Here is a 22,703-nt window from a genome sequence, read left to right on the forward strand (position 1 = left end):
AGCAGAAACTCTGCAAGCCAGAAGGGAGTGGCAGGACATATTTAAAGTGATGAAAGGGAAAAATCTACAACCAAGATTACTCTACCCAGCAAGAATCTCATTCAGATTCGACAGAGAAATTAAAACCTTTACAGACAAGCAAAAGTTAAGAGAATTCAGCATCACCAAATCAGCTTTACAGCAAATGCTAAAGGAACTTCTCTAGGCAGGAAACACAAGAGAAGGAAAAGACCTACCATAACAAACACAAAACAATTAAGAAAATGGTAAAAGGAACATACGTATCAACACCTACCTTAAATGTAAATGGATTAAATGCTCCAACCAAAAGACACAGACTGGCTGAATGGATACAAAAACAAGACCTGTATATATGCTGTCTACAAGAGACCCACTTCAGACCAGGGACACATACAGACTAAAAGTGAAGGGATAGAAAAAGATATTCCATGCAAATGGAAATCAAAAGAAAGCTGGAGTAGCAATACTCATATGAGACAAAACAGACTTTAAAATAAAGACAAAGAGACAAAGAGACAAGAGACAAAGAAGGACACTACATAATGATCAAGGGATCAATCCAAGAAGAAGAAATAACTATTGTAAATATTTATGCACCCAGCATAGGATCACCTCAATACATAAGGCAAATGCTAACAGCCATAAAAGGGAAATTCGACAGTAACACAATCATAGTAGGTGACTTTAACAGCCCACTTTCACCAATGGACAGATCATCCAAAATGAAAATAAATAAGGAAACACAAGCTTTAAATGACACATTAAACAACGTGGACTTAATTGATATTTATAGGACATTCCATCCACAAACAACAGAATACACTTTCTTATCAAGTGCTGATGGAACATTCTCCAGGATAGAGCATATCTTGGGTCACAAATCAAGCCTTGGTAAATTTAAGAAAATTGAAATCATATCAAGTACCTTTTCTGACCACAACGCTATGAGACCAGATATCAATTACAGGAAAAAAGCTGTGAAAAATACAAACACATGGAGGTTAAATAATACACTACTAAATAACCAAGAGATCACTGAAGAAATCAAAGAGGAAATCAAAAAGTACCTAGAAAAAAATGACAATGAAAACACGATGACGCAAAACCTATGGGATGCAGCAAAAGCAGTTCTAAGAGAGAACTTTATAGCAATACAATCTTACCTCAAGAAACAAGAAACATCTCAAATAAACAACCTAACCTTACACCTAAAGCAACTGGAGACAGAAGAACCAAAAAACCGCAAAGTTAGCAGAAGGAAAGAAATCATAAAGATCAGATCAGAAATAAAGGAAATGATAGCAAAGATCAATAAAACTAAAAGCTGGTTCTTTGAGACGAAAAACAAAATTGATAAACCATTAGCCAGACTCATCAAGAAAAAAAGGGAGAAGACTCAAATCAATAGAATTAGAAATGAAAAAGGAGAAGTAACAACGGACACTGCAGAAATACAAAGGATCATGAGAGATTACTACAAGCAACTATATACCAATAAAATGGACAAGCTGGAAGAAATGGAAAAATTCTTAAAAAATTACAACCTTCTGGGACTGAACCAGGAAGAAATAGAAAATATAAACAGACAAATCACAAGCACTGAAATTGAGACTGTGATTTATAAATTTGCAACAAACAAAAGCCCAGGACCAGATGGCTTCACAGGCAAATTCTATCAAACATTTAGAGAAGAGCTAACACCTATCCTTCTCAAACTCTTCCAAATATAACGGGGGGAGGAACACTCCCTAACTCATTCTACGAGGCCACCATCACCCTGATACCAAAACCAGACAAAGATGTCACAAAGAAAGAAAACTACAGGCCAGTATCACTGATGAACATAGATGCAAAAATCCTCAACAAAATACTAGCAAACAGAATCCAACAGCACATTAAAAGGATCATACACCATGATCAAGTGGGGTTTTTCCCAGGAATGCAAGGATTCTTCAATATATGCAAATCAATCAACGTGATACTCCATATTAACAAATTGAAGGAGAAAAACCATATGATAATCTCAATAGATGCAGAAAAACATTTCGACAAAATTCAACACCGATTTATGATAAAAATGCTGCAGAAAGTAGGCATAGAGGGAACTTACCTCAACATAATAAAGGCCATATATGACAAGCCCACAGCCAACATCGTTCTCAAGCGTGAAAAACTGAAACCATTTCCTCTAAGATCAGGAACAAGACAAGGTTGCCCACTCTCACCACTATTATTCAACATAGTTTTGGAAGTTTTAGCCACAGCAATCAGAGAAGAAAAAGAAATAAAAGGAATCCAAGTCGGAAAAGAAGAAGTAAAGCTGTCACTGTTTGCAGATGACATGATACTAAACATAGAGAATCCTAAAGATGCTACCAGAAAACTACTAGAGCTACTGAATAAATTTGGTAGAGTAGCAGGATACAAAATTAATGTACAGAAATCTCTTGCATTCCTATACACTAATGATGAAAAATCTGAAAGAGAAATTAGGGAAACACTCCCATTTACCACTGCAGCAAAAAGAATAAAATACCTAGGAGTAAACCTACCTAAGGAGACAAAAAACTTGTATGCCTGTATGCAGAAAACTATAAGACACTGATGAAAGAAATTAAAGATGATACAAACAGATGGAGAGATGTACCATGTTCTTGGATTAGAAGAATCAACATTGTGAAAATGACTATACCACCCAAAGCAATCTACGGTTTCAGTGCAATCCCTATCAAATTACCAATGGCACTTTTCACAGAAGTAGGACAAAAAATTTCACAATTTCTATGGAAACACAGAAGACCCCGAATAGCCAAAGCAATCTTGAGAAAGAAAAATGGAGCTGGAGGAATCAGGCTCCCTGACTTCAGACTATACCACTAAGCTACAGTAATCAAGACAGTATGATACTGGCACAAAACCAGGAATATCGATTGATGGAACAGGATACAAAGCCCAGAGAGAAACCCACGCACATATGGTCACCTTTATCTTTGATAAAGGAGGCAAGAATATGCAATGGAGAAAAGACAGCCTCTTCAATAAGTGGTGCTGGGAAAACTGGACAGCTACATGTGAAAGAATGAAATTAGAACACTTCCTAACACCATACAGAAAAATAAACTCAAAATGGATTAAAGATCTAAATATAAGGCCAGACACTATAAAACTCTTAGAGGAAAACATAGGCAGGACACTCTATGACATAAATCACAGCAAGATCCTTTTTGACCCACCTCTGAGAGAAATGGAAATAAAAACAAAAATAAACAAATGGGACCTAATGAAACTTAAAAGCTTTTGCACAGCAAAGGAAACCATAAACAAGACAAAAAGACAACCCTCAGAATGGGAGAAAATATTTGCAAACGAAGCAACTGACAAAGGATTAATCTCCAAAATATACAAACAGCACATGTACCTCAATATCACAAAAACAAACAACCCAATCCAAAAATGGGCAGAAGACCTAAATAGACATTTCTCTAAAGAAGATATACAGATTGCCAACAAACACATGAAAGGATGCTCAACATCACTAATCATTAGAGAAATGCAAATCAAAACTACTCTGAGGTATCACCTTATACCGGTCAGAATGGCCATCATCAAAAAATCTACAAAGAATAAATGCTGGAACACTCTTGCACTGTTGGTGGGAATGTAAATTGATACAGCCACTATGGAGAACAGTATGGAAGTTCCTTTAAAAACTAAAAATAGAACTACCATACAACCCAGCAATCTCACTACTGGGCATATACCCTGAGAAACCCATAATTCAAAAAGAGTCATGTACCACAATGTTCATTGAAGCACTATTTACAATAGCCAGGACATGGAAGCAACCTAAGTGTCCATCGACAGATGAATGGATAAAGAAGATGTGGCACATATATACAACAGAATATTATTTTGCCATAAAAAGTAACAAAATTGAGTTATTTGTAGTGAGGTGGATTGACCTAGAGTCTGTCATACAGAGTGAAGTAAGTCAGAAAGAGAAAAACAAATACCATATGCTAACACATATATATGGAATCTAAAAAAAAAAAAAATGGTTCTGATGAACGTAGGGGCAGGACAGGAATAAAGACGCAGACGTAGAGAATGGACTTGAGGACACGGGGGGGGGGGGAAGGGTAAGCCGGGACGAAGTGAGAGAGTAACACTGACATATACACACTACGAAATGTAAAATAGATAGCTAGTGGGAAACAGCTGCATAGCACAGGGAGATCAGCTCGGTGCTTTGTGACCACCTAGAGGGGTGGGATAGGGAGGGTGGGAGGGAGACACAAGAGGGAGGGGATATGGGGATATATGTATACATATAACTGATTCACTTTGTTATACACCAGAAACTAACACAACACTGTAAAGCAATTATACTCCAATAAAGATGTTAAAAAAATTTTTTGCCCATTTTTTTCTCTGCTCTTTGCTTGATATTAAGAGATCTGTACACATACAAAAACTTCGTGTGTGAGTAAGAAATACATACTCTTTTTTTTTTTTTTTTAGAAATACATACTCTTAATAAGCCTTTACTTATGGAGTTGAAACTTATAGCCTAAAACGGCTTTGGGAGAGTGGGAAAGAAAAGCTTGAGATTGTTAGTTTTAATTTTTAATATCAAAAGTACAGTAAGTATCCATGTCATCTAGAATAGTGGTAAAATGGGGCTTGTTAAAACACAGCTTGCGGATCCCACCCCCAGAGTTTCAGAGTCAGAGATCTGGGTTGGCGCCTGAGAACTTGTTTTACTAAAAGTTCTCGGGTGATGCCAAAGGCTGCTGGTGTGGGGAGAAAAAACACTTTGAGAGCCATTGATATAGAACTACTAAGCATTAATATTTGTTAATGTTTCCTCTTTTTTTTAAGTTCAATTAAGATAACAACAAACTGGACTTTTTCCTTCCCAGTCTCATTGTATTCCATGCCAAATTTTGCTCATTTGATCCCCAAATGTTTGGGTTGTTTGCAATTTTTTGCTATTACAAATAATCCACATTGAACATCTCTGTATAGGTCTCCTTGTGCACATGTGCGAGAGCTTTTTTGATGAAATCTTCAAAGGATTACAGAAATTTATATTTATCAGCAATGTATAAGGGTTCCTGCTAACCTCACGTCCTAACCAACCCCTAGTATTATGAGGCTAAATTTTTAACCTCTGTCTATCTGTTGGGTATAAAAATGTATCTCATTATTGCTTTAATTTGCATTTTCCTGATTACTAGAGAGCTTTTTAATTATTATTGCTTTTTAGTTATTATTGGCTACATTGGTTTTCTTCTTCTGTGTTGCCTATGTGTACCTTTGCCAATTTTGACCTTTTTGTTGTTTGGGGTTGTCTGGCTTTCATTAATGAGTTTGAGAATCAAGGTTTGATATTTCTTTAAATGGTAAGACTGACTTTACTTGGTTGGGACTCATTTTATCCCTCTGTATGTACAGGCACCGCTACACCTATTTCTCTGAGGAGTATGTTTATCAATCTTCCAGGATTGGAAGACAAGACAGGAACGCGCATAGAAGTGGATGATTTTAGTTTATTCTCACAGCCTGGGTGGCCAGGAAGAGGGAGCCAAGGTGAAGGGAAGCTTCTAGGAAGTTGAAAGATATAAAGAGCAGTGCTCTGAAGATGACTGGCATCAGAAATACATGACTGATGGCCAGTGGCCCTAAAATAGTTAATTAATAAACCTATTCACAGCCAAAAAGAAAAAATAAAAAAGAAAGAAAGAAAAACTTATAATGTCAAAAAGTTTGCCACTTAAAAAAAGGAAAAGAGGGGGCCTGTTATGTAACAGGCACTTTGTCTGTTAATCCATCTAACCTTTGTCACAACCCTTTCAGGTAGATATTATTATTCCCATTTTATCACAAGGGCAGCTGATGTTCAGAAAAGTTAAATAGGTAGTGCAAGAACGTACAGACCCAGATGCTCTCCAGGTCTGATCCCAAAGCTTGTGTTTTTCCTGCTACTCCCCCGCAGGGGAAAGTGAAACCAGCACTAGTGTATATAAAATACAGGTTCGTAAGCACTATTGTTTAAACTAGAGGAATCAAGAAGACCACTGGTTTTCCAGTACATCCAAGACTGTCTTCAGACCCCATACATACGCTTATCTTTTTTTTTTTTTTTGGCGGTACGCGGGCCTCTCACTGTTGTGGCCTCTCCTGTTGCGGAGCATAGGCTCCGGACGCGCAGGCTCAGTGGCCATGGCTCACGGGCCCAGCGGCTCTGCGGCATGTGGGATCTTCCTGGACCGGGGCACGAACCCGTGTCCCCTGCATCAGCAGGCAGACTCTCAACCACTGTGCCACCAGGGAAGCCCCATACGCTTATCTTTTTAAGGCATGCTTTCATCAAAGGGAATGGAACAATTTCAAAACTATAACTTTAAGAAACAAAGACAGCGCTTCCCGGCCGCCTGCCAATGCAGGGGACACAGGTTCGAGCCCTGGTCCAGGAAGATCCCACATGTAGCGGAGCAACTAAGCCTGTGTGCCACAACTACTGAGCCTGCGCTCTAGAGCCCGCAAGCCACAATTACTGAGCCCGCGTGCCACAACTACTGAAGTCCGCGCGCCTAGACCCCGCACACCGCAACGAAGAGTAGCCCCCGCTCACTGCAACTAGAGAAAGCCCATGCGCAGCGATGAAGACCCAACTCAGCCAAAAATAAATAAATAAAATAAATTTTAAAAAAAAAAGAAAGAAGGAAACAAAGACAAATCCAAAATGGCTGCTAAAAGTTCTGCTTTCTTTGACTTCGATTATAAACCTTAAAGACACATTTTTATAGCCAAGAACTACTTACGTAACATAAAGAATCCTATGTTTCAGGGGAAAACAGGTAATAATGCAGTTTCAAAAATAAGCAGATTATTCAAGAAAAACCAGAATTAGTCTATGATGATAAAAATCAGAACTGTGTTGCCCATGGGTTGTGCAACAGAGGTGATGCCCATGGGTTGTGTGACAGAGGTGATGAAAGTGTTCTCTGTCTTGACTGGGGTGTTATACAGATGAATAAACATTTGTCAAACTCATCAAACCGTACAAGAAGATCTGCATATTTCACTGTATGTAAACTTTACCTTGTTTTTCAAAAAGTATTTGAAAGTCTTAAAAGTAAATTTGTAATTGCTGATGACATTTGAAAGTGGTGGTCCACGTGCTGAGCTCTCAGCTGTCCTGGAGCGTGCTGAGGTCCTGACCATCTGCTCTGTGCTATCAGACAGGACGGATGCTCCCCAGATGGCGCCAGGACAAATCCACCGCTGGGGGTCAGTAGCTGTCCTGCCCTGGGAATGTCGAGTGGGAGAGGTGCCAACCTAAGACTGCATTCCTTCCAGACAAGGGGAAGCTGGGAATAATTCTCAGTCCTAGCGTTTATTCTTATCCCTTTGCACACGCGCGCGCGCACACACACACACACACACACACACACACACACACAATTTCCTCTTCCTTGCCAAATACCAAACTCTCTGCCACACCAGCTTTTAAGCAATGAGGTGTAAAGGTCTTAGAACCACAGGGACCTGCTGCCTTCTAATCAGATCTTTCTGTCCATTGGGATACAGAGATTCAGGCCTGAGACAGAGCAGCACATAACCATTGCGAGCAGAGTCTCCTTCTATGCCCTTTAAAAACTGCAGAGACACAAAGGGTACACAGCAGAAAGGAGCCTGCTGTCTTTCCCATGGCAGGGTACGCTCAGTGTTTACCATTTTTATTTAACTTTCCATTCCTCCGTTTGTCCGGCCTTGCAACACTCCAAAGGGAGGGAACAGCCATTTTCTGAACCTCCACTAGGTGACGAGCTCTGTGGTGGACACTGTCACGTTTCTTGTCTCACTATGACCACTGTCAAACCCCGCACTGTGTGTCTGTACCTCATGTTGGAGCTTCACAGACAAGTCACCTTAAGCACAGATTGGTGAAGAAAGTTGCTCAAGGAATCACTGATCTTAAACCAGCACTCAAGACGTTTTGCCAGAGTCAGAACTCTTTCTTTCAAACTCTATCTCTCTGCCTATTCGGGAATAAGTCCAAAATAACAATTAAAAAAAATGTGTCCTCAATATATATGGTACAAACTGCACTTTGTATCAGAATAATTATATCACTGTTATGCCCACCACTACACATGACACTGCCAAAAATGACTTCAGAGCCTTGGATCTATTTAATAACTATGATTTATTTTCAGGGTGGTGTCCTGCGTTCCGCCAGATGCTGGCCTGCAAAGCACACCCTGGACAGTGTTGTTGGATTTGGACTCTGTTAACCCAGGATTGAGTTTGTTCCAGTACTGCCTGCACTTACAACAGGTCCATGCCTCTCTACCCTGGCCAGGTGCTGTGCTAGTAGAGCTTCCTGATAATTACAGGGTAAAGGGGTGTGCTCATAAATGTGGGCCTAATACAAACAGAGGAGAAATAACACAGCAAAAGTGGCAGAAAGCAAGTTTCATGCATCAAAACACTGAGTAGGCTGAATCTCACTTGCAAATTCAAGTTGGTATCAAAGGAACGCCGTCTCAGCGGGAGTTGAACTAAATGTTCAGATCAGTGTTCTTGCCTCTACTGGACCATCTAACTGCATCACAGCCAGTTAGATATTCACATCATAGAAGCTAGATATTCCTAACATTTAACTTAAGAGATCCAGGGGAAAAATGTATGTGTGTTTATAATTTTTTTACACTCAACAAATCCTTCATATAGAGAATATAACTTATAATATTTTACCTCTAAGTGCTTTTTCCTCCAAATGGAAGATGAGCCTGAAAAGATAATCACATATGAAAGCTCAGATGCAGACAGACACCAGTCTCACTGGCAAAACTCCTAGCTTGTAGGTGTTACCAGCACAAAAAGACATGCCCTCCTCCACACAGCTATGCCAGATAATATACAAAGCAATTAATTTGGAATCATTGTTGGCAACTCTAGATTTTATCATTCTATTATTCCAGTCCATAATTTGCATTTTCAAAAACTAAAACAGTAAAGAGTTGGCTGGTAGCTTTTCAGGTACAATCATGAATAAAGATGAAAGAAGGTAATTATTTCACAGTGAGAAAAATGCAGCCTTAGAATAAGATGACATGGGTATCAATTCCAGCTCTGCTACTTAATAGAGATGGAATATCAGGAAGTTTCCTTAACTTGATGCAGTCCATATTTCTTCATCTAAAATGGGGAGGATAACATCAATACAGAATAGTTATTACTGATCTCTAAGGGTTGGCAGGAAGATGCTAGTCCTACTACTATTTACCACATAGCCTTGATTAAATTTCTACCTGAAATCCCTTAATTTGTCAATCTACTTTGGTTTCCATGCTTCAAGACGGCAGAGAAACATTTTTGAAAAAGAAGTTCTCAGGTCAGCTATTATTGCATACCACAGATGCAGTTTAAATGTCACCTCCTCTGTGAAGCATTCTTGTTTCACCTTGCTCTCACGGAGCCTACAGTCTAGGGAGGGGAAACAGAAATGAACCCGTAAGTTAATATGTAGTATGTCGAATGGTGATTAAGTGCTTAAGTGTCATGAAGAAAACAGCAGGGATAGACATCATGGTAGACAGTCAATAAGGATGGCCAAAGAAAGTCTTCCTGAGATGTCATTTGAGTAAAAACCTGAAGGAGATGACAGACTGAGCCATGTGGAGAACTAGGCAATGGAACTTCAGACAAGGAAACAGCAAGTGCAAAGGCCCTGGGGTGCAGAGAAAACAACAACAGTGTGCTAGAGAGGATTAGCAGGGGGAGACAATAGGTGATATCAGAGGGGCTTCGGGAGCCAGGTCATGGGGGACCTTTCTCAGAGAGTGAAGTGGAAATCCACTGCAGGGTTCTGAGCAGGGGAGGGATGAGATCTAGCATGTTTTCTAAAATTTGTGTTGAGAATAGACTGAAGGGCCTTAACGGCTTGAAGCAGGGACACTAGTTAGGGAGGCTACTATAATAATTCAGGTGCTCCATACTGATGGCTCCACACTGAAGCTCCAGTGTGGTAGAAGCACAGGTGGAGAGCAGTGATTGAAGGGAAAGTCAAGAGTGTTTCCTGATCAGCTGGATATCTACTGTGGGAGAAAGAAGGAAGGAATTTAGCCTGAATAGCTGGGATGACAGAGAAGTTAAGTGTGGTGGGGATGAGTACAGAGCAGGTTTAGTGGGAAGGAAGATTAGCAGTGATGTTTTAGACATATTAAGTTCACGATGCCCGCTAGACACATATAGGTAGTCAAGTAAGCAGTTGAATATATGAGTTTAAATTGAAGAAACAATACAGCTGCAATGTAAGTTCGGTTGGCACACAAATGGTATTTAAAACTATGAGAGTAAATAAGATCACATAAGCAGTGAGTGAAGGTCCAGGGCTGAGCCATTTAGCAGTGTTGTGATGAGCGGGCCCCAGCTAAGGAGACAGAGAGGCAGTCAGAGAGATGGAAGGAAAAAACTGGGGAGTCTGAGGTCCTGGAGAGCAAGTGAAGACAATCTGTCCTGGAGGAATGAGTGATCAACAAGGCCACATGCTGCCGCCCTGCCGGGTAAAGTGAACACTGAGAAATGATCGTAAGCTCCTGCCCTATGGACGCCACGCGACCCTGCCAAGAGTGGTTTCCACAGAGCGGTGAGGGTGAAGGCTTGGGTGGAAGGAAATGGAAATGGCACATGTGGACAACTCTTTCAAAGAGTTTAGCTCTGATGGTAATCAGAGAAATCGTGATCTCTGAAAGGAGATATGCAGTCCAATGAGCGTTTGCTTTTGTTTTTAAGATGGGAGAAATAACAGCGTGTCTGTATGCTGGTAAACCAGTTTGGTAGAGAGGGGAATTTTGGTGACTCTGGTCACAGAGGGGAGAGCTGCTGAGCCGTGTCTTGGAGCACATGAGATGGGATGAGATCTGGTGCACAAGTGCGAGACTGACTTTGGCTATTTCACAGATGGTTAATGTAAAAGGGAAACCAGAGGATGTAAACTCAGACGCAAGAGCGGGGGAAAGAGAATGGGGAAGTTCTCTTGTGGAATTATTCCTGTAACTGCTTTATTTTTCACTGGAAGAGTGAGCAAGACCACCGGATGAAAGTGGAGATGGGGACGCAACACCGAGACTTGAGGAAAGAGGAGAAAGGAACAGACAGTAAAACAACACCCCCCGCAAAAGAGCTAACGGTTTTGATCCCCACAAACCAATTCTCTCCGTTGCATGTTTTATTTTAGGGAATATCACAATTCTCCCCACTAGAAAATATTCTAGATTCTTCCTTCTACTTAACCCTCCATCAAATCAATCCCTCAACCACCTAAACAGAAGTGTAACAAATCCACTCCTAGTCTGGATTATGCAAAAGTCTCCTTACCAACTTCCCTGCTTCCAGACCCAGGGCTTTCTCCGTGTATGAACAAATATGGAAATCAAAACCTATCAAGTATCAAATTATGTGGCTCTGGTTAGAGATTAAACAAAGAAAACTCTTCACCCTTAATGCTATGGCCACACAGATCTTTAAATGACAGCAAATGTTTCTTGGCTTAAAAAAAAAAAACCAGCACCTCCTTCGCATGGCAGCTTGAGGACGCTTCATGATCTTGCCTCAGCTTGGCTGCACAGCCTCGCCTCCAGTGCTAAGGTATTTACTAGACACGTTCCCTCCAATCTTGATCCATGAGGGAGGCAGAAAACAATGGTGCAGAGAAATAATAAGGATGCACCAGTGAGCATTTTCCATGGGCATTAAGAAGCAGAGTACCGGGCTTCCCTGGTGGCGCAGTGGTTGAGAGTCCGCCTGCTGATGCAGAGGACGCAGGTTCATGACCCGGTCCGGGAAGATCCCACATACCGCGGAGCGGCTGGGCCCGTGAGCCATGGCCGCTGAGCCTGCGCTCCGTAAAGGGAGAGGCCACAACAGTGAGAGGCCCGCATACCGCCAAAAAAAAAAAAAAAAAAAAAAAGAAGCAAAGTACCTAAGCTACACACAAACAGTGATCTCATGAAGACCTGCATTTGCGACACAACATTTTAGAAGACTTTTAATACCTCGATGGTTTGCCGCAGCTCAAACAGCAAGCATCTTCCTCGTCTTCTCCTCAGCCCTCCTCTTTCAATTCTACTTCCTCTTTTCCCTTTGATTCAAGCCAATCTGGCAGAGCACATACCCCAACTTGCCACCTTATTTAAACCTAGTCTGTGTTACCTCTGGTAGTTCATATTATTTTTAGTATATGAAAGGTTGAGAAGTACTAATTTTTAAGATTTTTTTTATTGAAGTATGGCTGATTTATAATGTTTCAGGTGTACAGCAAAGTGACTCAGTTTATACACACACACACACACACACACAATTCTTTTTCAGATTCTTTCCATTATAGGTTATTAGAAGATACTGAATATAGTTTCCTGTGCTATACAGTAGGCCCTTGTTTAAGATATTACTTTAATTAACAAGCAGAGTTCCTCATTTATCACCTGAACAGTTTTTTAAGGAAAGAGACTAAAGCCTCAAAACGCACATAGTACTTTTGGTGGTTTCACGACATCTCCACACATTCTTTGATACTCTTCTCTTCAAGAGGTGGAGCCTAACTGCCCTCCCCGGGTTCAGGCTGGACCTGATGCCTGGCTTCTGATGAATGGTTATCGTGAGGCGAAGGTGAACAGGTCTGGGGACTTGGTCATACAAGGCAGTGCCGCTTCCTCCTTGCTCACTCTGCCACGTGCTACGTACACGGAGTGACTTGTGGAGAGACCCGCTTGGCCGGGAACTGAGGCCTCCTGCCAAAAGCCACGCGAGTGAGCCCTCTGAGAAGTGCACGCTCTAGCGTGAGTCAGGCACCCCCTGCTGCCTCCTGAGTGCGGCCACAGGCAGGGAACCTGGGCCAGAAGCACCCAGCCAGCTGGGCCGCTCTGGCATTTCTGAACCACGGAAACTGAGATAATGAAGGCTGTCGTTCAGAATCACTAACCTTAGGGTAATTTGTTATGCTGCAAGAGATCACTAATATACTTAGGATCATCAAATAATCTGTAATAATCAAATAGATCTGGAATTCTAAATCCAGGTCATTTTCACTTTATCACTGCTACCAAGTGACACCAAAAAAAAAAGAAAATTATGATTCAAAAATTTTATAAGATAACATTTTTACTTTTATTTAAATTCTGCCTAGAATATTAATTTCCACTCTATGGTAGACAAGAAACAAGTAGGAACTTTTAGATGAGGATTTAATAAGAAGGAATACAGAGTACATAGTTTATAAAGCACTTTACCTATATAATCTTGGCTCTTAGATGAATATAGATGTTTGCATATATATATATATATAGAGAGAGAGAGAGAGAGAGAGAGAGAGAGAGCGCACAGCAATTTCACTGACAACTACCTTAACTCTTTAAGAATGCATGAAAATTATTTAATAATCAAAATCCATCCCCAGGTCTAATTATGTGGTTCTGGGTCAGATATTATATATACAAAGAAATCGTTTATGCTTATCTGCAACTGGTTCCAGACGTCTACTATTCATTATTCAGGATCTATATAAAAATTCTCAAAATTAAACTTACAAATGCTCTATCAAATTAAAAATGCAATGCATTCCAACAAGTGCTGGAATGGTTATTCTAAAACTGCCAATGAAGATAAACCCCATCTTGAATAAATCAGAGCATTCAGTCTGAACCAAATTTTCTGAGCATTCAAAATGAGATTTGGGTAAATATAGCCTACCATTAACTTAATCTTCAGCCTCAAGCTTTTATTCACTCTTTCTTCTTCTCCTGGATCAGTAGTGTAACCTCAGGGATTGAACCTACTAGCATTATGTTTTTCATCTGATGCTCTTGAGAAATGTTTTTTCCCTTAGGAAAGCGGTTACCGTCTTCTTTGTAAAATATACTTGTTTATTATTTAAAGGGTAATGTGGAAAAAGAAAAAGAAAAGATCTTCACCATCACCATATCAAGTCCAGAACCGATGGAAACTTTTCTGAGTATTTTAGTTTTGTTGCTAAAACAAAGCTACGAGAAAATATCACAGGGGAATAAATGCAATGGACAATTTATAAGTTTTCAAAAAACACGTAACTAGCCAATTCTTTAAGACTAAAATAGATCTAGATCAGCTGACAGTCTGCAATTAAACTCTGCTTATTCTTATAGCTATATTTTCATCCAGTCTGACATGCAATTGTAGGATTATGTATAAAGCTGTAATGTTCTTCATCTGTTCCAAACTTACATGACAAGTTTAAGAAAAGCCCCAGTCAGTAGTGTGAGCAGAATATCATAGGCAAGCATCTACCCTGTCTCCGCCCTCTCACAGAAAGCATGTTCAAGCTTCCTCTCTTAAGCCTGTGGGATAAACACAGCAGGGATCTGCTGTACGAAACCACAGCTTTTGTTCTTCCTGTGATTCCTCCAGTTCTTGAAATCCACAGACTTTCCTTTGAACTTGGGTGCTGAATATTTAACTCATTTAACATTTGTTTTGTTACCTTGTATTGATATTTGCTTTTTGGTATATAAGATCTCCCTCTTATTGAAATTGAAAAAAAAGTTTCTAAGTATCTTCCTTGCTTCATTTTTTTAATATCCTCACTGCCTAGACCAGGACTCTACATATTGCAGTGATTCAGCAATTACTTTCAAAACAAGATAATTTGTGTGGGGGGGGGATGAGAATATTTTTAACTTAGGCGGGGGATGAGCAGATAAAATTATGTAGCTTAAAAAATAAATAAATAAATAAATAAATATTTAAAAAATGTTATGTAGCTTAAGTTCTAGAAAACATTTACTTTTATATAAGTTGGAATTACACATTTGGTTCCATTAATGCTTTACTTTATGATTTTTGGCAGGCATTAAGTCTCTCTGATTCATCAAAGCATTATATTTATTTCATAAAAATCTCATAAAATTCGCTGATATTTTTTGAAGTTTTTCACTGTTCTTTTAAAAGAAGATATAAACAATTGGACAGTTAGATAAAAATGCTCCTTTATTACACTGTAAAAGAAACTTATATAATTCTTTTATTACAACTGCTATATTTGCATCAAAGAATTATATCATCAAATATGATAAAATAAAATCAAAATGATAAAAACAGAGGAGGATAAGAGCTCTGATTCCAAATTAGATTTTTACTTAATAACTGGAGTTGACATTCAATCAAGAGAAAACAGGTATCAGCCTAGCCTGACATTATTGGATATAATCTCTACCTCAGATCAATACGAAATTTTCACAGAATTTGCACTATTTCACAATGTCCTGGCTTCTACCTCATTGGTGCAGCCCCTATAAATTAAAAAAAAAAAAAAAAGCACTCATCTCCACCATGTCATAACAAGCAATACTTCAAGAGAGGGCAGTATTTCAGAAATAGGTCATCTGAGATTAGAGAGAAAGAGTTGAGTTTCCCTGCACTTCTTTACTAAACATAAAAGAACCATCTGGTTATAGAAATAACTAATGCATGTGACAAAAACAAAAAAAATTGATCCAAGTGCCCAGGTCTGAAAAATCCAGTGTTAAGCCTGAAAGAAATTTAACAGCAGCTCTAAAAATTCACACACTTGCTGCACATTTTTTTCATGATGCTTCCTGTGCATATCACAGAGCACACTGGCCCAGATTAACATCAAACATGCTCCTGTAACTCTTTTATCCCTGGTAAAGATTTCTTCTTGTTTACTGGATGGACTCCTCTTAAGACATTATAGAGGATGTGACTCTGACCCCTCTTTCTCTCCCCCGCCCCTGCTCCCTGCCCTTCTTTCTCCCCGCCACCACTCTCTCTCATTTTAAAGAGTCCTTCTGCAGGGTGGTTGCAACACTGAACTTTGAAGAGCCATCAGAATATAGCCAGCTCTCCTTGTCTCCACCTTCAAGCCCTGCTTCTACACATAGCCACATCTCTCATCAGTGCACCTCCCACCCCCAAATCAATAGTAACCTAAATGTTTACTGCAGTGGCTCAAGAAAACATGAGGGGGAAGAAAGGAGAGTGTAGACATCATCCACGGCAGAATTTTAAGAAACCCTCTTGCCCAGGTTTAAATCTCAGCTTTGCCAGTTTTTAGTTACGTGACTTTGGCCAAGTTCCCTAAATGTCCCGTGTCTCAGTTTCATCATCTGTTAAGTGGGGATAAAATAATGACTACCTCCTATGGTTGTTATGAAGATTAAATGAATTAATATATGTCAAGTCCTTAGAATAGTTTCCACCGGATAGGCAGTTATTTCCGAAGTCCTACTCTGTCGTCCCTCAAGCCATTCTGTTATAGAGCCTGGGCTGGCTCTCTTCTCTCCCCAGACCCCTTTACTTTTTGTCCTCATTCATCTTCTCTAGCCAGTAGCTCTCTGACCTTTCCAAAATAAATTATTTCAGCTTCCTCTAGCTTCTTCAGTCCCCACTCACACACACACACACACACACACACACACACACACACACACACTTTGCCAGTTAGCGCCATTGTCTTAGAAGGGAGTACAGAGAGGGGAAAATTGCAAAAACTTATCCTCTGTGATTTAAAAAAAAACTCTGTCACAGAAGTTTTAGGAATATCTATGATCCTGACTTCTAAAAAAGCATTGCACTATTACACTTATGATTATAACACTAATGAAAAGAACTCCTGAAAATTTTTAATTAGTTGAGATACTTCACTAGAGGCGGATGAAGTGATTATACATTTTACTGAATCTTAAAAATCTTCCTGAATTTTCTGGACTATGTTGTAGTTCAGACTTTAGTGTTCAATATTCAACTGCTCCCTTCAGGCAGCTCTCCAGAGTTGGTACCTTAAGTAACTGGGGTCACTAAAAGGTACCAGGACTGTTTTATAAACAGTCAGTAATGACATTTCTTCTTAGGTTTCTTGGTAATTAGTTGGAATCAGTGTTGGCTTACTCAATACAATTGGACTAATACAAAAAGAAGAAACCAAATTTACTTTGCCTCATTTATGAGGAAAAACAATGAAAAGTATTTTTCTTTTACGCTTAAAGTTTGTTACAGGGTAACAGACCAGTTAAGTCAGGGACCGAGCTGCTTGTCATTTGATCCCAGCTGTTTGGTTATTACGTGGCTGATGACCTCTGCATACAACTTTATCATTCCTTGTTTCTCATAAGAGTTCAGTTAGTTCTACGTCTCCTTTAAAAAATAACAGCTGACATTTATTGATCACTCCCAGTGTGCCAGAAAGTATGGGAAGCCCTTTGCATGCACGGACACATTTAACCTTTACAACAACCCTGTGAGGCAGGTCCTTTTATAACCCTCATTTTGCAGATGAGGAAACTGAGGATCAAAGGGATTAACCAGCTCCATCCTGGTTACTCATCATGTAAGTGGTGAGGGATTCAAGCCCAGAGCAAGCAATCTTAACAATTACTCCCCAAAGCCTTACTGTGACTCTCCATTTTGATTTCAGAAGCTTCGTGGGAGAAAGAGTACTTTCTATTACGTGTACACAACAGCAAACATTGCCCTGAGTTTGTTTATATAGCTATAATTTAAGGATAATTCTGGAAGTCGTATATGGCATCTTCTTAGGGGCCTTGGTTCTCGGTCAGCCAAAGTACTTTTTATACTTCAACAGCCATGCTGAGAGTATGCCTGTTTTTCTGACTGTTTCTCTTCATTCCTTTTTTTCTGAAGAAATAATTCTCACAGGAAATAATTTCAAACCAGGCAGGGTGAGCGTGGGAGGAGAGGGAACAAGGGGGAGAGGACAGAGAATAGGGAGGGTCAGCAAGATGTTTAAAAAGCTGTTTGGAAACCTTCCCATCAGTAAAGTTACTAAGACTCCAGTGAAGTTACGGAAGGTTGTTTATCTCATGAAATGCTTCATGTGAAAAAACTTTTGTGGAAACCAGTGAAGAGCTCAGCCTTCATGTCAAGTTATCATAGGGGGAAACAGACAGCGGGAGAGGATGAAGGAGCACGGAGGAAGATCACCCTGAGGACGCTGAGGAACCCAGAAGAAATCTTAAGGAGAGCTCTGGACAATCACAATCTGGGGACCTGCAGCTGAACCCACTTTACTCAGGTCTGTTAGTGAGCAGACGACCCCTGACTGAGAGTGGGGTTATTCATTCATGCCATCAAATTTAATGGCTAAGATTTTTAAAAAATTGACCATACCATGCGTTGCCTCGGATGTGAAGCAATTGCAACTCTCATACATTGCTGGTAAAAAAGCAATATGGTACAGCCACTTTGGAAAGGAGCTTGGAAGTCTCTTATAAAATTAAACATACACCCACCATTTGACCTGGAAATTCCCCTCCTATATATTTACCAAAGAAAAATGAAAACATGTCCACAAAAAGACCTGTATGCAAACAGTGGCTTTTCTTCTAACAGACAAAAACTGGAAACAACTCAAATGTATATCGACAGATGAATGGATCATCAAATTGCGGCAGATCCATACCAAGGAATCATCACTCAGCAATAAAAAGGAACACACTGCTGACACGCAATAGCATGGATGAATCTCACAAGCATTATGCTAAGTGAAAGAAGCCAGACACACAAGACTACATACTGTATGACTCCACTTATATGATTTATATGACACTCTAGAAAAGGCAAAACGACAGTGACAGAAAACAGATCAGGGATTCTCAGGGGCTGGGGGTTGAGGGAGGAGGAGGTCAACTACATGGGAAATATCTGAGGGGACAGAAATGTTCTGTATCTTGATTATAGTGGTGGTTATATAACTGTACATGCATTTGTCAAAAACTCATCAAATTATACACTTAAAATGGGTGAATTTTATGGTACGTCAGTCATACCTCAATACAGTGGGGATTTTTGTTATTGTTGTTTTAGTTTAAATCATCCTCACTGGTAGTCATAAAGACAGAAACGCGTGTATCCAGAGGTTGCTCTCTTACAGAAGGGCAGTCTCACCTACTTCACCCTGTTGACTGTGCTGCACATTCTCATGGGTTCCCCCAATCCCCATTGCTCATGCTATTTAAAAAGAGATATTTAACCAGAGCATGATTCAAGCTGAATCTCTCACCCAGTACAAAGTTGTTTTTCAGGCCAAGGTTTTAAAACATACTTACAAATTAAAAGCTGAACATCATCTTTTTAAGTGCACACAATCATAATCCTTGGTTTATAACTAGGGCAGCCAGATAAAATATAGGATGTCCAGTCAAATTTAATTTTAGATGAACAACAAATAATTTTTTAGTATAACTATGTCCCCAATATTGCATAAGACATGCTTTTTATTTGCTTTATCTAGCAGTCTGCTTAAGAACACCACTGGTCCATGCATGGCCTTTTCAATTTTATTTATTCATTCACAATTAATTAGCTAATTAATTATTGAATCTCATATGCATGTTGTAGCTGCAGGAATTTTTAGTAATTGTGGCTGTAACTACCCTCTTAAAAAACCATGCAGCAACTCTAAGGCACTGAGAACTTATCTTAGACTACTGATAAGTGACTGATTTAGGATCCTGTTCATCAAAATATCTGTAGACCCAGTGCATCAGCATCAACTTGTTGCTTGTTAGAAAAGAATCTCACTCAGGTCTCACCTAGACCTACTGAATTCAGAATCTGCATTTTAAGAGTCATATGCGCATTATTGTTTTAGAAGCACCAATTTAGAAAACCGTGTTTTAGGAAAATTCCCAAGGGCATATGCAGGGTGGATTAAAGGGAAATTGACTTAAAGTACAGAAACCCCTCACAAGAATATTTTAAAAGTTCAGGCATTACTTCAAGATCTGAATTATGGTACAGGCAGCAGGAATGAAAAGAAAGAGATCAAAATGAGAAACAGTAACAGAAAAAAAAAAAAAATCGATGGGACCTGGTAAAGGACTGGATGGAGGACGGAGAGGAAAGATGTCAGAATCGGAATATAAATCAAGTAGAAGCAGCAAAGTGTTTCTTGTATCCCTGGCAGTGGTTCTCAACCTTAGCAGCACATGATAACCACCTGGGAGCTTTAAGAAATACTGATGCCTAGGTCCCAACACCAGAGATTCTGATTTAAGGTGAAAGCTGGGCATTAGAATTTCGAAATGCTCCCCAGGTGATTTTAATGTGCAGCCAAGGTTAAGAACCACAAATATGGGCTCTTTCAATCTATTTGTTTTCATTGAGGAAGATGATTTTCAACCCTGGTTACACTTTAGAATTCTTGGGGGATCTTTAAAAATGTATCCGTATCTAGACCCTGCCCTTAGGGATTCTAATTTAATTGGTAATATTTTAGAGTCTCACAGTTGACTGTAATGTGTAGACAGGGCTGAGGACACTCAATTGAAGCATTCAGTTTAAATGATGACTATTTTTTTTCTCAAGTAAATGTAAAATGAAGAGAGAATTCAGTGCTTACAGAATCCAAACCTTCTAGTTAGGTGAAATATAAACCAACCTATTTTCATTTGCTTGTTACAATTTCACAATAAATTTTGCTTGGTGTTATATACAATTTCTATTTTTTCAAAACCTCATTTTGAATCCAAACAAAAAAATCAGCTGATTACCACTGCAATTGGATAACCATTTAAGAAATAAGCGTTATTCAGATGTGTAAAATATAACATGAAATAAATTGATTACAACCACAATTATACATCTTAGGATTCAGTAAGGTCCTCAGGAAAGAGGGGTAAAGAAATGACACGTCTAGGGACTTCCCTGGTGGTGCAGTGGTTAAGAATCTGCCTGCCAGTGCAGGGGACATGGGTTTGAACCCTGGTCCGGGAAGATCCCACACGCCGTGGAGCAACTAAGCCCATGTGCCACAACTACTGAGCCTGCGCTCTAGAGCCCATGAGCCACAACTACTGAGCCCGTGTGCCACAACTACTGAAGCCCACGAGCCTAGAGCCCGTGCTCCACAAGAGAAGCTACCTTGCTGAGAAGCCCGTGCACCGCAACAAAGAGTAGCCCCCATTCAACGCAACTAGAGAAACCCCATGTACAGCAATTAAGACCCAACACAGCCATAAATAAATACATAAATTTATTAAATAAAAAGAAATGACATGTCTAAAATTTATTTCTAAGTCAAAGTAAAGTACCAGGAGTCAACCCTATTACTAAAGTCTAAATCAAAAACATCAAGCAGAACATTTAAGCACTTTATAGTTAACTTGTCACTGAAGCATTATTTCGTAAGTGTGCAAAGTGAAAAATTGTTTTCAAAAAGAAAAATGTTTCTAAATGACCTTTTAGAATAAAATGGAAAATTGGCTTACCTCTTCCCTATGATTCTTAATTGGCATACAAAGAATACTTTGTGTCTTGTAGCCTGTAATTTGGTCAACTTCTGCATTGAACCGAGGATCCTAGTAAGGAAGAAGAAATTCAATTTAGTGACTGACCTGTTCAAAGATTGATTTGATTTTTCTGATTTATAGGATTAGAGAAATCTAATTGTCGACTCACCTTGTTGCTCTGAATGACAATTTTATTATTGTAAAAGGCATCAAAGCATACAAGTACATATCATCTTTGACAAAGATAAATTTAAGGGTTTTTTAGCAGCTAGTATTTATGAAAAAAATACAGATGTAAACAAATGTTAAGAAATAAAGGAAATTCAAAATATTAGCCAATTTAGATAGCCTCACTTAAACTCAGGAAAAAGTGGCAACTCTCCTCCTCTGTAATACAATTTGCCTATTCCCATCACACTGATTCTTCTGAAAAAGAAAAGCATCTTTGGTCTGAAACTTTTCCTATAAAACCCACCACCTCCAAAATGACCTTTTCAATACTAACTTGACTTCCCTTGTAATGACTGTATATATATTTCCTCAGTATTCTGTATTTCTATCTCAGGTGTTTCATAAGAATTAAAATCTTATCTTTTCTTTCTTTTTGTATATAATAAAACTGCATGGCCTTCATCAGACTACAAACAATTCCTCAATCTTTTGAATCTCTTTCCCCTTTTACAAAGTACATCTTCCCACATCCAATAATCACAAAGGACTGCTGAAAGGTGTAAAAGTTCTAAATGTGGGTTAAAGAAAGAAAGATACAGGCTATCTTCCATTAAACCAGATTGAGGAGATCAAAGGTAGGCTGTAAATTCTATGAGGGGCTTTTTTTGGTTCACCACACTGTATTCCCAAGATTAGCACAGGAACTCAAAAACATCTGTTAAACAAATGAAGGAATTCATTAACAAATGATATCACAGTTATCCAACATGATCACTTTTAGCTTACTATAGTTTAAAGCAAACCTTATAGGTAGGAGGAAAAATATACTCAAGGAAATGGACACAGACCAGTACATGAGATACAATTAGAACGGAAGCAAACATACCAGAACATAAACATCTGAATGAATATTGTTCCCCTCAAAGCAACAGCCTTGGGAACTTACATGCTCAACCTAATAATAGCATTATTGTTCTAAAAACTCTGCTTTTGGAATTCCCTTCAGAAAATATGGAATAGTCACACTGGAAAAAATCCTCATCTTTGAAGGTCATTTCTTTTTTTTTTTTTTTAATTAGTCTAAAGTCACGCAAAGCCAAAGCTGTGAATGAAGTAAACGATTCCATCAACTCGGGTCAGAAATGAGGCCGATTTTCCCCATGGGAGGACCGAACATGGCATTGAAGGCAATTTCAA

The 22,703-nt window shown here is 39.2% G+C and overlaps 1 protein-coding gene across 1 annotated transcript in view; it reads right to left on the reverse strand.

Moving 5' to 3' along the window:
- PDE5A (phosphodiesterase 5A) overlaps positions 1–22,703 on the reverse strand; it is a gene marked incomplete at its 5' end in the record, with an annotated part of 135,391 nt that overhangs the window by 83,771 nt on the left and 28,917 nt on the right. The window contains one exon of the mRNA XM_082653112.1: positions 21,315–21,404. Within this exon, the coding sequence (XP_082509238.1) occupies positions 21,315–21,404 (90 nt within the window). The remainder of the gene's footprint in view (positions 1–21,314; positions 21,405–22,703) is intronic.

This window comes from Grampus griseus (genome assembly GCF_964374135.1).
Source record: "Grampus griseus genome assembly, chromosome: 4".
NCBI lineage: Eukaryota > Metazoa > Chordata > Mammalia > Artiodactyla > Delphinidae > Grampus > Grampus griseus.